Consider the following 15,864-nt stretch of genomic DNA (forward strand, 5'->3'; position numbering starts at 1 on the left):
CCGATAGCGTTGGAAACGCTTTTCGCCAGAAATGATGATACAATTTAGTGCTCAGAACAAAAATGCGAAGCTAATTTCGATCTTGCTTCGTTCTCTGTCCCGATTAGTCACAAATTCTAATTTTCAATCCGCAATTCTTCAATATTTAATATAACAGGCTCAACACGACGACTCGTATTTTCGCGTTCCTTCTTCGATGTTGCTATTAACCTCGCACTCTAGAGGAACGCGGACGAGAGAGAAGTACGCCGACGCACAGTTTTCGATTTTTATCGTTTTCCGCGATTTTCTTGCGTAATTGCGGCGCGAGTGCAACGCACTCCGCCGGTGGTCTGTCAATTTCCATGCGATTTCTTTGCACGAAGGACGCGTGGGCGACCGAGTCACTGACACTCGTCGCGGTAGAATTCGCCACGACTAGTTCGGAGTTGTTCTCGCGTCACACAGTCGGTCGACGGTTGCAGCGGCGGTGTTTCGCCTCTGGTGTTGGTGCAATACGCAGAAAAAAGCGGCGCGATGAGCCGATTGAAGCATGACCGAAATGTGAAAACCGCCACATGAAAAACCGGCTGTTCCCTAAATCCAGGCTGATAACAATGAAAACATCTCTCGCGTGAAACGCGCGAATTCTTGCCCCGGCCGACTATGTTTGCCGTCGCGTGGAAAGTTCGCGGAAAGCCGCTAAATCGAGTATTCCGCCGAGTGAGCGCGTTTCTAGATCGAGGAGGAAAGTTCGAAGGTGAGTAGCGATTCCCATTAGTCATCGCCGTTGTTTGCCGTTGTGTCGGCGATATTCTACATGAGATAACATGAGATTTCATGCAATGCGGATGAATGTGATCGTGGTTTAGTCATCACAATTATTTAGATTTCCGTTGGGAAACGGCAGCGGCCGCGGGTATAATTAAACCAACGTCGAGACGCACGGCGGTTTGACGGTATATACACGCACGCACACACACATTAGAAGAGAGATTGCGACACTTTTACTTCGGTGAATCGTAGAATATATTAGGTAACCAGTCGGAAAATTTATTTTCCGAGAATTATTTAAACAAGTTTCTTGTTGAATGCGGATGCGTTGCGAAACTCGTTGAAAAGTGAAGCATTCTTCCACCTACTGTATATGCCTTACAACACGCTTCCAATCTTACTTCAGAGATCGAGAATGTTACATTGTAATAAAATATTTCAATTCACTTCCATTGTCGGTGCGTTCCGCTAAAACATTCGTTTCTTTCCCGTCTACGACTACTAAACATATTTGCATTTAAATATACATTCAAATACAATTTAATATGACTTTCAGCCTTAAATTTTCATATTTTATACATTTGTATGTATTTATATCTATATTAAATATTTCAGTTAGGCATAATATAACAGTGATTAGCTGTCGCCTCATCATTTGAGTACGCCAGTCTCTCGTTAATCTGATGTTATAAATCGACACATCTTACTATTCAATACTTAATAAAGATAATAATAACATATATGCAAAATTAAAGGAATGGAATATTTGCACAAGTAATAAGCGCGACATCGTCCGGTTCAATGAAAAAGCACAATCATCGGACGAAGTCTTATTATTCAGTGGAAGAGCGTAACGGCATCATCCTGGTGACCGATCGAATGTGCCTTTCTCGCGATCGCGCGCGCGCGCACGATGATTCACGTTCGCTCTCGGCGAAAAAATCCGAGGCGTTTATTACGTACTTTCGTCGTTTCATTATTGTGAGATACGCACACGCGTTGGTAGCGCGCGAGATAATTGCGGATCTCTAAACCTTAACTCATTGTTGGCCGCGGGTAATGATTCGCCAAGGCTACGACGCCGAAGACGGTCCCCTTCGTGCGTTTCTGCTTCGTTGCAACGTGTGCAACATAGTTACGCGTTCGGCACCGCGTAACATGCTATTATTACATCCCCAATTATTAATTCACGCATAAATCGTGATCCGCTTCCCATCCGGAGTTTCCCGGCGATCACTTTTCCCCCCGTTTCCTCGCCTTCGGTTCCGCTGAATGTTTTTCTCGCCCTGAGGGAACAAGGAGCGGACAACGGGTGGGTGGAAAGGGGAAGAAATTAAAGTTCACGTACTTTCACTTTTCGCTATTGTGCACACGACACGTTCGCGCGCGGGATAATTACGCGTGCGCGAAGTTACATTGTTGTGTAGCGCGCCGCACACACCACTCCGGTTTCCGTGTGTGGTTTCTTTACGACTCTTAGCGTGCGCATGCTACCGCGAGCAGCGCACACTGATTCATATTGCTCTTATTCATATCGCGGTGTACCCTGATCGGAGTCAGTCTTGTTACAAGGTTCATGGAGGAAGTAGAGTGGAAAACCGCCGCACTTCTCGTATCGGCGAATGCAAATCTCCCGTATTTTTCGAAAGCCACCTCGCCTGCGTCGCAAAATAAGCGCGAAAACGTGCGAGAGATTGTCTACGATTTCGCGGATAGTTTGTGCATTGAGTTTTCATTCGCCAGTGAGAAATACTCCGGCGGCGCTTAAACGCCGATAGATAACACTTTGAGACGAATAAGATGAATTCGTCAAATTTTCTCCCACTTTTGCCAGTTTTCCATCACTCGGAACATATAAACCTCGAGTCATCATTGCAACTATCAACTGTAGAATGCAATTCGGAGAAATCACGCGACACCCCGCGTATTAGATGTCCGTGGCGCTGAAATTCGCGACGCGATCTCTCGCGACTGCAACGCGACTTGTTTTCGCTTCGCACGCTTTATACGCGAGGAACTCGTAAAAAAGAAAAGCCGTGCGGGAGAGTCTCAAGGGGCGACACGCTCTTCTGAGCCGGAAAGCGAAACGTTCGTCGGTTCTCTTGTATTTCTTTTGTCCGCTCGTCGATGAGCGAGGAGGAGGAAGAGGCGCGTAGAGCAGAACGAAAAAAACCGAGGGAGAAACAATAATCCATTTATTACTTTATGGTTTTGTCGGTATAAACGGGGGCATTGAGAAATGTAGTAAAATTATGTATTAATAATTTAATGTAATTCGAGAGAAAGCATAGAGTTGATATAGAGCTGAGCGCAAATTCTTGTGAGAGTTCGCAACTGAAGCTTAACATCGACAATATTTGTTAAACAAAAAGAAAGATTTAGTTCTTCGATTAAAGAGCATAAAATATCGATTTGCCTGTAGATGAATAGCGCGCATTAAAATCTGAGTAGATTCATGAAAGATAGAACGGAGTCTACTTTCAAACGTCACTCGTGTCGGCGATCGTTATCGATTTAATTGATCTCAATCGTCAGCCATTCAGTCCATCACCGTGTACAATTTGCGTGTGCAAATACGTTGTATGCTGCCGCCCGTTGAAAGTGCAATCGAAAGGTCAGTTGTCGTTGTCGTCGTCGTCATCGCCGTTGTCGGATAGCGTTGTTCGAACACAAAGCTTATTACCGGGTGTTAAGAAGTTGCAGGCCGCTCCGTAATTAAACGGTCGTTCCTTCGATAATTGATAAAAGGAACGCGCGTTACTCCATCATTAAGGGATCCGAACATGGGGAAAATTATACGAGGACGCGCGAATAACGACAAGCGAATCTGCAATAAGGCCTACTAATAAGTCGCGTTAACGACTGTTTCTGTAAAGAGTTGGTCGATCGAGATAACGAGACACGCGAGAAGAGGCGGGGCATTTTTCTTTCTTTCTTTTTTCGGCGTGCCGATTACGAAAACACGGAAACCCTCCGGTTTTCGGGCGAAGGGCAGGCAGCTGGCGATCGACAGCGCGAGAATCCGGCGCGGGCATCAGGTCGTTTCTAAGTCGAACAGCCGAGGTAATTAGGATAATTAGGAGTCCAGGCGACGCGCCGTGCCGGTTGCGATTACGTAAGAATCAGTGCGCGGCGAAGCGCCGCTGTTCCATTCAGCTGGTCGACCGGCCGGCGCCATGCTCGTTCTTGACTTCGTCTTTCTTTCTCTCTACATCGGCCTCTTCTGCCTCGTCGTTCTCTCGTAACTTTCACCTTTGACCTTCGGGACCCACGTTCTTAACCCGCGAGCACGCGCACTGCGGTTTCTTCTTCAACGCGCGTGAGGTGACCGAATGTGGTCGTGTTCTGTTCTCCGGTTGAATAAGAAAAAATTACCGGCAATTAATTTCGATTACCTGCGCATGTAAAATTTGATGATCTTCACTTTGAAACGTTGACTTTACGATTTTCCATAATTCTCCATTTCTCTTCTTACCTTTTTTACTTTCACCCTTACAGAATAGTCTTACATTCCGTATCGCGTCTATATATCGGCGCCATTGTTTAAACAAATAGTCGACGTTGCTCTTAACATTTCTAGCCGCGGACGTAATTTTACTTTCACCGCCGATCGACCTTGGGTGTCGGCGTTTATTATTAATCCTTCTCGAGTGCGTTTTTATCTTTGCCGGAGAAAAGTGAAAGCGCTTGTCTCGTCTCTTTATTATTTTTGTACGCTGCGATTGTATGCATTTTTTATTTACGATCGATAGATACCTCGGCAATCGAACGATAAGGCGTGTCGATTCTTGTTCGTATCAAATTATGCAAGACGTTAATTGCGCTGAGACGCGAGAGTTTCTCTACGCGATGGGTCGGTCTTACCTTTGACCTATTGGATCCGCGTGCGTTCAGTTCGTTCTCTCTCGAAATAGCACGTGTCATTCCCATACGAAGAGACTGCTTCGACACGTGCCGTCATTAACGTCTCTCGCGCCATGATTTCGACATTTCTACAGTTATGTCGTTCCTCCCGTAGTTATTAGACGTGAGTTTCTATAGTTATAACCCTCACCGTACCGTACGCTACGCAAAGCAATCAAAGGCTGCGACTTATAATGATGTGTTTTAACAATAAAAACTCCCGCTTGAGTCACGAATTGTTCCACATTAAAGATAACGTAAAGAAATGTTTTTCTTATTTTATTTGGACACCTCACTGATTACTAGAATGTTTAATTGTGAAAAACGTATCTCTTCGCGAGTTGCCACACATGTAATGACGCACGAATTTTAAACGCTGAATTTCTTATGTATTTTATTTTCTAGAATATTCATTTTTTTATTTAAATACGCATAAGGTAATCATTTTTATCATTTGTTGTAATTGCGTAAGCATTACTGGCATAAGAATGACGAAACAACGATACGCGTTATCGCTCCTTTTTTATTTGGCATTTTGGTAGACTCGCGAATTGTCGTTCCTTTATTAAAAATCCGTTGTTATCGTCATTTAAAGATCGTCGCAAAGATAAAGATACATCCGTTACTGAAAATAATCTTGCCAACGGGCTGATATAAACGCGCATGAATCATATGTCCGTGTTGCGAGTCGCGCGCCCATCACGCCACTTTCGCAAAACTGTGAACCCACACGTCTTCCACTGCTGAATCGAAGTCCGCAAATAGAGGCTGTTAAATAATCGTCATTGTTCAACATTCGATACGCGGAATACGTCTGGCGCGACGTGAATATCAAGCGTGCGAGAAGCGAGCGAGTAAATAAGACGAACCGATGGCATATTAAATTGAATGTATTGCCATTTTGTTCAATAGCGGTGTAATAACGCTTGAAGGATACGAAGATGGAGAAAAGAATTTGCTACCGCAGCTAATCATGGTTTAGCTGAAAATGTTTTGCTACTATAGTTAAAAATTCGCTGCTAATTAAAAGCTTTACTTTAGTTATTGTTGCTAGGTGTATAGGTACCATATGTCTACTGTAGTTACACTTATAGGTGTCTATATATTGGCTAAATCTTCGTTATAACACATGGATAAGTTTAGCTGCAATATATATATATTAAGTATGGCACTTATATATCGAGCAGCAGTAACTAAAATTTTAAATCGATATTCATAGACAGATCTTATATTTAAGACCGTCTTAAATTCATCTTTAGATGTTTCGTAACCAATGAAATGCGCTGTATAGCATTTGAAGATGAACTCAAGATAGTTTTAAATATGAGGTCCGACTATGAATACTGGCTACATAATTACAGCAGTAAAACATTTCCAGTTAAACCATGATTAGCTGCAAAATCTTTCTTTTTTTCGTGAATAGGACGAAGCGTAAGCTGCGATGTGCCGCAACATAAATATTATTAACCCTTATCGGTCATACGTCACGTAGGAGGTGACAAGTTCACATATTTACCGAAACTAGCTACAATCTAGTGAGAATCACGCATAAAAAGCTAGCGTCCGATAAGGGTTAATTGCACGTTTCAAAACGCTAAGTCGCACCATCCTAAGGAGCTCGACAAATGCGGCTGAAGTGTCATAAAAAAATAGGAATGAAGATTTTCACCTGAGAAATTATCAAATTCGCTGTGAAATGATAAAATTCCCATGCAAGAAACACAGTATCTCGACGGTACGTGTTTTCCATTCCTCTATACTCGAGAACTTTCGAGTCTTGGAATGTTACAGCGCGCAGGTTTGAAAATAGACGGCGTTTTTATTTCGGCCTCACGTTTCGGCGTCAGCCGAATAAACGGATGAATGGAACGCCACGTGTCGTGCTTACAACGTGTGTAGAAATTAAATTCGCGAAATTGCACGCCCATCTCCGAGGAAACGTAAGCGTGCGCGCGGCGTTCGCTCGGCGCTTTTTCGGAGTGAACCGACTCTGCTGCTTCATAACGCATTAGAATGATTCATCAGCTACGTGAAGGAAACAGTCGCTCGCACGTATAACCATACCATACCACCGTCGGCTTTCACGAGATGGCGAGGCTTCCATGAGATAGAAAAATCTAATCGGTTTATTTATTCTATTACCAATACACAGACACTTTTCCTCTCCACGGTCGCGGCGCTACGAGAAATGTACACCGTCAAAAGATAAATGTGTAACAGTATGAGTGTGTGTGTGTGTGTGTGTAAACCGAAGATATATATACGATAGCGAAGGAATTTGTTTTCGGATAACTTTAAATCGTTTAACGTAACGTTTTGATCTAATTTCATCACGTTTGATGTTGAATTCTCGGTAATTATATCACGGATTAATAAACGGTGATGTTTATTATTGGATTTATTATACAATATTAAGATAAAAAATTTGATTCATTTTTATATTTTATAAATCCAATCTCTTTTTCTCTCTATAAGTTGTTTCGGAGAAAAAGAGAATGAGATTTTATCATTTATTCATATGTTGGAGATTTAATTAGCGATTCGTTCACAACAATTTATATATCAAGAAAGAAAATTTGTCGTTTCAAGTTTAAAATTAAATTTCTGCCGCGCGGTCAGTAATACAAAATACGTGATACACGTTCATTTGCTCGTTACACGTTTTATTCTAGAGAGATGCGCGATATATGACTCGCGACAAGTCAGACATTCGTGGAAGCTGATTAATTATGTGGTCATGACTATTGAGGGTAGAACGATAATTCGGAGCGGCGTGACTCGCGCGTCGCGTATAGTCGACAATCACTTCGATTTCGCAAAGCAGACGGATGCTCAATCTGTGAATGCGAATGGCAGAAAGAAAAAAAAAACGGTGTTTCTTTAAAGTGCACATGAAATGCCATAGCACAGATTGACTAATATACTCGGAATCTGGTATTCCGACGAAACAATACGCGATTGTTCCTCGGAAGCTGGCGTATGCGAAGGAGAGAAGCGTTCGCGGAGTCCGTGGGGCGGATCTGCCTTGACGTTACAACCGACGAACGAAAGCAAATAATACCCATACGAAGAATGCGAGTGGCAGCGCGCGCGATATATTTTTGGCGACGTATTTGTGCGCGTCGCGAGGATTCACGCGAGTACGCGTATGTGTGTATGCGAGTATGCGTGAGTATGTACGTGCGAACGATTATCGACGATCGTGCGTTTACGATAAACACACACACGTGGTGGTGGTGACTGCCAAGGAATAATTATGAGAAAGAGTGCGGCGAACGTGTGTGCGTTCCTGTTCGCACACACGCGTACATACGAGAGACAAACAAGCTTGTCCCGCACGTATGCGCACGTGCTGCTGGTGGAAATTTCCAGACTCGCTCCGCGAGTGATCTCGCACTCGAGAAAACGTCGGATTTCTCCGCGTACGTCACCGGCCGGCGCGCCACAGGACCGACGATTAGTCGCGATGAATACGCGCCGTCTCCGACGATGAGCACAGCAATTCGGTGATAGCTTGCTCCGTCGCCGTCGGCGTGTATACTCGTCGCGCGATGTGTTTGCCGTTCGTTGAAGCGGCAATAAACCACGCTATCGTCGTTCGGTCGCGAGCGATAAAATCGGAGCAAAGTAACGAGGCGCGCAAAGCTCACGAAAACGGAATAATCATCAGAAATAATACCGACCGCCGTGTGACAATATCGCCAACGTATGACGTTCGTTCTTAACGCAACTGTTCACATAGTGACACTTTTTTTAATTAATAAAATATCCAATTCTGTAAGCGGCTCGGCACCCGTATGACACGCGAGAAGAAAAAAGATTAAAGAAATCGGCGACTGCGTCGGAAAAGGACGCGTAATAATCGACCTTTGAACGTTGATCTTTGAGCTGACGTTTAACCTCCGTGGTCGGCCTAGGAGTACCTCCGGATTCCTACGGCCTTAATTGTTTTAGATGAGACATCCGTTATAAATATCTGAAGATACACACAGCCGATCTGTGTGTGTGAGTTTGACGAGCCGTCGCTATTCATTCGTTTTTTCCGCCGATATCTCGAGCAGCGAGATCTCGTCTCTATTGTAACGGGGCGCGATAGAGGGCACAATTACCGTGTGTAATTTCGAGTTGTCGATCCCTTCCTCCGTCTCCTCTCCCTCCTTCCTCACCGTTCCTACCATGATGATAAAATTTCGATAATCAGTCGCGTCCGTATCGATCGTCTACGGCGCGATATACAAAGGTTAAAAAGCTCGGCTGTAGTTTACACCGCCGTTATCTCTATGCCGCGAGATAACATCTAGGCAGATTTACGCTCTGAGATGTTTATTATTAAACAATAATGATTGTTATCGTGCGCGCGCGCGATACGAGAGGCGTGGGAGTTAAGCTACAGCTTTTCTGTAATTGATGGCGCGCTGGTCGAACGTTGCGCGAACGCACGCGTTCCCGCGTTCGAAGCTGCATTTGAATCGGTCTCTTTTTTCTCTTAATTTTTTTCTCATATCTTCAAGACGGCAGTTTATGAGTCATCACGGTCTGACGTCAATTGGCTCCGCTGATTTTATTTAATCAGCTATTGTCGCCATGCGAGATTTTCTATGCGTCACACCTCGCTCGAGCTATTTTTTCAGTCACGTGACTCTTAGGCGACACGTGATTTATCATGTCAGCAGTACGTAATATTGTACAAACATTGGAAAAAAGTGATTAACATATTGACACTTATGTTGTTGAGGGTTGCACACTAATGCTATTGTTTCTTAACATTTTCCACGCTTGTATTGCACGATTATCGTTTCAACTTTCGAGTTCTGTGTATTCACGTTTGTCTGTGATTTCAATTTATATTTTCAAGATAAAAGAATTCACTGATTGCTCGATTCCGAACGAACATCGTATGTTACATCGTTATTTTAGGGGGAAAGGAGGAGGATTTCGAGATGTAGTTAAGAGAATTGTTTGTTCAACTAATAAAACAATCTGGATTAAATAACGAATTTACTTCTTCATAGAATTAATTATCAGTCGAGATAATAGATAACTACAGTAAATAATAACTACGGTTATCTATTTTCTGTATTTTCTTATCTATCGATGACGCGCTAATGATAATGATGAAAGGGAAAAAAGAGGAAAAAACAAATTATTGACTTATGAATTAGATTCTCTCTGTTGGCTTTGCGATACACTCGTTGCTCGAAACATGTTCTAAGATCCCATTTTGTGCGTTATACTGTGTTATTTTACTGATTGTACTAATCGATAAAGACTCTCGGCTATTCCAATTGCGATAACAAACGTCAGACTATCGGCTATTGATCGAGAAAACTCAGCACGTAGGCTCGAAATGTCCTCGAGTATCACAATATTAAATAGATCGGATCAATCCGATATAACTGAAATTCTATTAATCGAGATCCGGACATCACATTCATGATATATCGCGGTCAACGTATGACTATATTCTTTATCATTTTTCACTCGAATTTCAGAGACGTTATTTATGTTGACTCGCGTTTCCACTGAAAAACTTTATTGAGAAATAAAGCAAAAGCAAGATCTAGGCAAAACGCATCAAAGTTAGATTTCGAATCAGATGCTTACAAGGATTCATCGAGTTTTTTCTTTAGCTATATTTCCATCACTTTTTATCGCTTTTCAAGTAATTACTTGATTATGCATCCATGATGTGATTACGAAATGAAATGATCGAAATGATTAACGGATTGAAATTACCGTCGATCCGACGAATTGTTGCAAGCTCCTAACTTGACCTTTCGAATCTCTGGAAAACTAAATCGTAATAAGCGCTGGTAGAAGTGAGAGAGAGTATCGCAACGCGTCCACCGTACGACACGCTTCGCTCTTCCGCGCGATCGCGTCCGTCGTCGTCAGCTCGCACTCGACGCGCTATCTCGCATCTCATGATGACGTCGCGGAATCGCTGGCGAATCGCGGTTTTATCATTCTTCCCGTCGTCTCGAGTCTGTCGATGCATTGCGCGCGCGCGCACGTACTCCAACGGATATCGCGGATCCCTATCTTTCTCACGCGTGGAAGCCTAATCTCCGTCTCTCTCTCTTTCTGTTTTCAGAACGCAGCCTCGACAAAGGCGAAAGAGCCACCGTCGGCCGCGGCGACATTGAACTCTGCCGGGGGCGGCGGCGGCAACAACGCCGGCAACGGGCACGCGCCCCTACGACGTAGCTACACCTCCCTGATGACCTCGCTAATAGAGCACCACCGGAAACTGGATCGCAGCGTGAGCGAGCCGACGTCGCGCTACAAGACCGAGCTCTGCCGACCGTTCGAGGAGAGCGGCGCGTGCAAGTACGGCGACAAGTGCCAGTTCGCCCACGGCTACACCGAGCTGCGCAACCTCGCCCGCCATCCCAAGTACAAGACCGAGCCTTGCCGCACCTACCATTCGTCCGGTTTCTGCCCTTACGGGCCGCGATGCCACTTCATTCACAATTTCGAGGAGGCGCGCATACACAATCAGAAAGTGAGCGCTCAGCTGGCTTCGACGCAGCCGAACATAATGAGCCTGAACAGTCTGAACCCGCTGTTGAGCGCGGCGGCGGCCGCTGCCGCTGCCGCCGCGGTCGGCAACAGCACCGTTGGCAGTGCCGCGAACGCCGCGGTCGCCGCCGCCGCTGCCAACAACGTCAGTGTGCGCCTGCTCGAACAGATGAACGCGTCGCCGCAGGTGGCTGCCGCGGCGGCCGCCGCGAATCAAAACGCCGCCGCGACGCCCAATCTCATGAGAGCGAACTCGCTGAGCCTCGGTAGCAGCAGCGCCGTTGCAGCCAACAACGTGGGCAGCTACAACCCGCCGCCGTTGTTGCGAACATCGTCGCTGAGCCTTGCCACCAGCCACCATCATCATCAGCAGCATCACCACGGCGCCCATCATCATCATCAGTCGAGCAGCAACGCGATGATCGGCGCGAGCAAGCCGAAACCACTCAACCTCAGCCCAACCTTCTCCCTCGGCAGCACTGGCGATTCAGTCTCGCCGTCCTCCAGCCTGAGCCAGTCCCCGACCAACTCCATGGCCAGCTTCTTCAGCGACGAGTGCAACCAGTCGAACTGTTCGAACATACCGACGACGCCGTTCAGCTTCGGCCAAGACTTCGGCCTGATCCCGACTAGACAGAGCCCGAGTCCGCGCAACAGCGTCTGCAGCCCTCTTGGATCTGAAGAAGTAGTCCCTAGAACGCCCTCCCCGTTGTCGCCCAACGCGGAATCCAGGCTGCCGGTCTTCAACAGGATCAGTGGCACCCTCGTAGACTTCGAGAACCTTAAGATCTAAGAAGGAAAGGGATTCGCTCTTGCGAGTTGGTGAGCCTCGGCCGAGAGTGCCGCGATCCGTCAGGAAGTGGGCAGCACGGGATTTTCTCGCGGAGGCCGATTTCGAGATGAAAATGGTGTTTTTACACGAGCGACGACAGCGAATCCCCGCGCAGCGGATTCCTCTGTCGGCGGAACTACTAAGGTTTACTTTCATTTTTACACACACACACACACACATACACACACGCACAGAGAGATATATACATACGTATATACACACACATGCGCGAGTGCAAAAATGCGCGACTCCCTGCTTCCAGTCATCGGCTTGTTATTTAAAAAGCGTCACACTTCTAGGTCAGGCAGGCACACATAGACATTCAACGGCATATATATTTAACTCTCGTCCCCAACGAGATTGCCTCTTCTTCTCTTTACTTTTTTTTCCTTCCTTTTCTATACATACATATGTATGTATGTATGCATGTATGTATGTATGTATGTATGTATGTATGTATGTATGTATGTATGTATGTTACTCCGTTATAGTCGCACATCTCTCATGTATTAATTACGTTATTGTCGGTACACTTGTCATCTTATCTTTTCCTTTTGCTCTTGTTTATTCTATTAACTTTAAGATCGCGAATCCAGCAGAAAAGGCGAAATCAGCCCGGTAAGAGCCTCCGGGTTCCGTTTATTAAAACTCGTTTATTAGGCTCGAGGAAATCAGAGGTCGGGGGGAGAGATGGGAGAGAGGACACGGGAGCTGCGAGGAGGGGCTATGAAGGGCACCGGGCGCAAGTTTATTCCGAAACGTGACTTCTCCGAGTAAGTTGTTCATTGATCTCACTCGGCTCGCCCTCCCGACGCCCTCCGGTCCACGCGGTTCCCCTGTCTTCCAGCACATCTCTCGTCTCGTCGAATCTCTCGGAGCCGCTTGCGAGTATGATGGCTCGGTATCGCTCGATCCGGGGCAGGTGAAACGTTGCAATATTCCAAAACGCAGTTACACATTACGTTAAGCGTACGGTTACGTTTCTTCGAGTTTCTTCTCTGAAGAAGTAGTAAAGGTGGGGAAAGTTGTCTCGAGAGTGAAAGGAGAGGCGGGAGTGAGGACTCCCGTCGACGAGTGAGTGAACGAACGAACGAACGAACGAACGAACGAACGAGAGAGAGAGAGAGAGTGTGTGTGTGTGTGTGTGTGTGTGTTGTGTGTATGTGCGCGTAAAAGAGAGAGAGAAAATGATGGAGAAGGGAGTTGGGTTAGGGAGGAGGATAAGAAGTAGGGTGGGTGGGAGGAGAAGGAGTGCGTAAGAGAAAATGGTAGCCGGGTGAAACCGATTAACGCACTGCGAATGGCGTCGGTTGCAGCAAAAGCATAAGAGTTGCCGTAAAACAATGTTTACGAATCGAGATGCATTTTACGGTCATTGCGACCGCTCTTGTCGCTCTTGTTTTTCGATCTTTGCTGAACATTCAACGTATCGCAAGTAACGTATCGCGTGCCCCGATCTCTCGGCGCAGCGTGAATTCGCGATGCGTTTTTTCCAGTTTCGCTTGTTTTACGTCAGTGTGATGCGAAAACGTTTGGCGATGAAGATGCAGGGTGTCGCGTTTCCAATACGACACTCTATACTCGCTACAGTAAAAGGTTTCGTTTCCGATAATTTTCATGAATAGACTGAGAGGAGTTTTAAGTTCTTCTTTTTATTATATTATTATTATTATTATTATTATTATTATTATTATTATTATTATATTATAAATATATTTGCAAAGAGCGACTAAATAATAAATACTGAGATTTTCTCTCTAAGAAGATCCGAAAATGGAGCGCGCTGTTTCTGTTCGCGTTGGCTGGTTACCCGATCGCGCGAATAAATGAGTGTCTTCTTATAAACTTCGATCGTCTTCCATATTAGAATGATTAGGCTATGTGGTATGAGTGGCGGGAGAGAATGACAGTATGGGCGAAAAAGAAAGAGAGAAAGAGAGAAAGATAGCTAGGACAAGATAGTGCCGGTTGAAAGATAATGAGGGAAAGTGGTGTGGCTGTGAGCGCACACGTGTGCGTGACGTTGCGTCTCGAAAGATAATAAGCAATGAGCATAAAAACGTGCTGATGACTACGACGACGATGACGATGATGACAATGACACGACGACAACAAGCTGGATGAAGTAATGCTGAGTAACGTTATGCTAATAATAAGAGAATACAGATATATTTTATATATTAGAGTGTGAATATTGAGGAAAAGAAAGACACATTACATATTTCGACGATCAAATCGTTCGGAAAACTCGCGTCGGTTGCCAATGAGCGTTCCCCTTTTTCTCAGACGGAAAAAAGCGATCTCTTCTCGTCGCGAGGCTCATCGACTTCCCTTTAGTCTTCATGCACGTATGAAACGCTTTATAACGCACATATCCTCGCGGATACCATCATCAATTAATCTTTCGGCAATACGTGGCGCGTTGAGATTGAAGAATTTTAATGTTTAAGATATGAGAGACAAACGGTTCACTGATGTGGTTGACTACGTTGTATGAACTTCTTCAGTCATACATTTCAGTATCGAACCGTATGGTACTTTAGTATCATATTGCGCTGTATTACATAGTCGTATCGAGCTATTTATTACATTGAATATATGCAAAAGTTACAAATATACGTATCATCACGTTAGAACGAGCGATAACGCGTGTGTGCGGACTAAGGGTTGTCTTTTGTCTTCTTCTTTTTTTATAGTTACACAGGTGTATATTTATTTAACAATTTATTTAACAATTATATAAATATATACATATATATATTTATCATACACGGGTCATGACGAGGAGAGAAAACGAGGGTGAGGAAATGAGAGATTCGCTTTAGCTTGTTTAACAGAGAGGAGTAACTTTGCGGTGTGCATTTGTACGGTCATTATTCTTAACCATTTAACGAAAATGTGATATGTATCTTCTACAAACACCCACACAATAGAAATCCTAATAACTATTATTAAAAATATTCTATTATGCGCGGATAATGTATCTGTAAATGCGCGTAAGTGCTCATCTATCTGTATGTATGTGTATTGAGCGAACGAGCGAGCGAGCGAGCGAGTGAGTGTGTGAGTGGGTGAGTGAGTGAGTGAGTGAGTGAGTGAGTGAGTGAGTGAGTGAGTGAGTGAGTGAATGAATGAATGAATGAATGAATGAATGAATGAATGAATGAATGAATGAATGAATAAGTATGTGCGTGCGTGCGTGCGTGCGTGTGTGTGTGCGTGCGTGCGTGCGTGTGTGTGTGTGTGTGTGTATGTGTGTGCGTGCGTTTGTGATTGAGTGGATGAGTAAGAAGGGAGAGATGAGAGAAAAAATAACATGAGAGGCGGAAATCGGAACGTGCGCGCAGGGCGAGCGATTTCTCGAAGAGATATTTGTTTCGTTCGGAACAAGAATTCGAAATCGCGGAGGGTTATCCCTTCCTCGCGCGATGGATCTCAATGGGAAAACGCCGGCTTCGCGTCGTTCCGATGTGAATTAGAGGTAACAAAAACACGAGGTGCCTAACTGACGTGGTTTTCGAAAATCGAATACATTTTGTATATAAACACCACACCTTTCTGCACAATATACCTACAGACGAAGTCTTTTCATTTAATTTATACTAGAGAACCGCGAATGTTATAAATTTAGTTTATATTATTATTATTATATTAATATAAATATATTATTTTTATTAATAATTATTAACTATTATATATATTATCGTATATTATTGCTATTATTATAATATAATTATCATCATTATTCTCGCAAGAAATATTGCACTTTATAATCAGCGCTGCTCATCTACGAATTTTCCTATCGAAAGAAGGATTCGGCTGGTTGCCTCTCATTACCCCCCCCCCCCCCCCCC

The 15,864-nt window shown here is 44.5% G+C and overlaps 1 protein-coding gene across 1 annotated transcript in view; it reads left to right on the top strand.

The window, feature by feature from the left end:
* Nucleotides 1-12,201, top strand: part of LOC106742971 (protein TIS11) — a 29,960-nt gene extending 17,759 nt beyond the window's left edge. The window contains exon 2 of the mRNA XM_014616376.1: nt 10,751-12,201. Coding sequence (XP_014471862.1) covers nt 10,751-11,971 — 1,221 coding nt within the window. The 3' untranslated portion in view covers nt 11,972-12,201. The remainder of the gene's footprint in view (nt 1-10,750) is intronic.
* The last annotated feature ends 3,663 nt before the right edge of the window (nt 12,202-15,864 follow it).

Source organism: Dinoponera quadriceps, unplaced genomic scaffold, assembly GCF_001313825.1.
Source record: "Dinoponera quadriceps isolate SergipeBrazil2010 unplaced genomic scaffold, ASM131382v1 scaffold946, whole genome shotgun sequence".
NCBI lineage: Eukaryota > Metazoa > Arthropoda > Insecta > Hymenoptera > Formicidae > Dinoponera > Dinoponera quadriceps.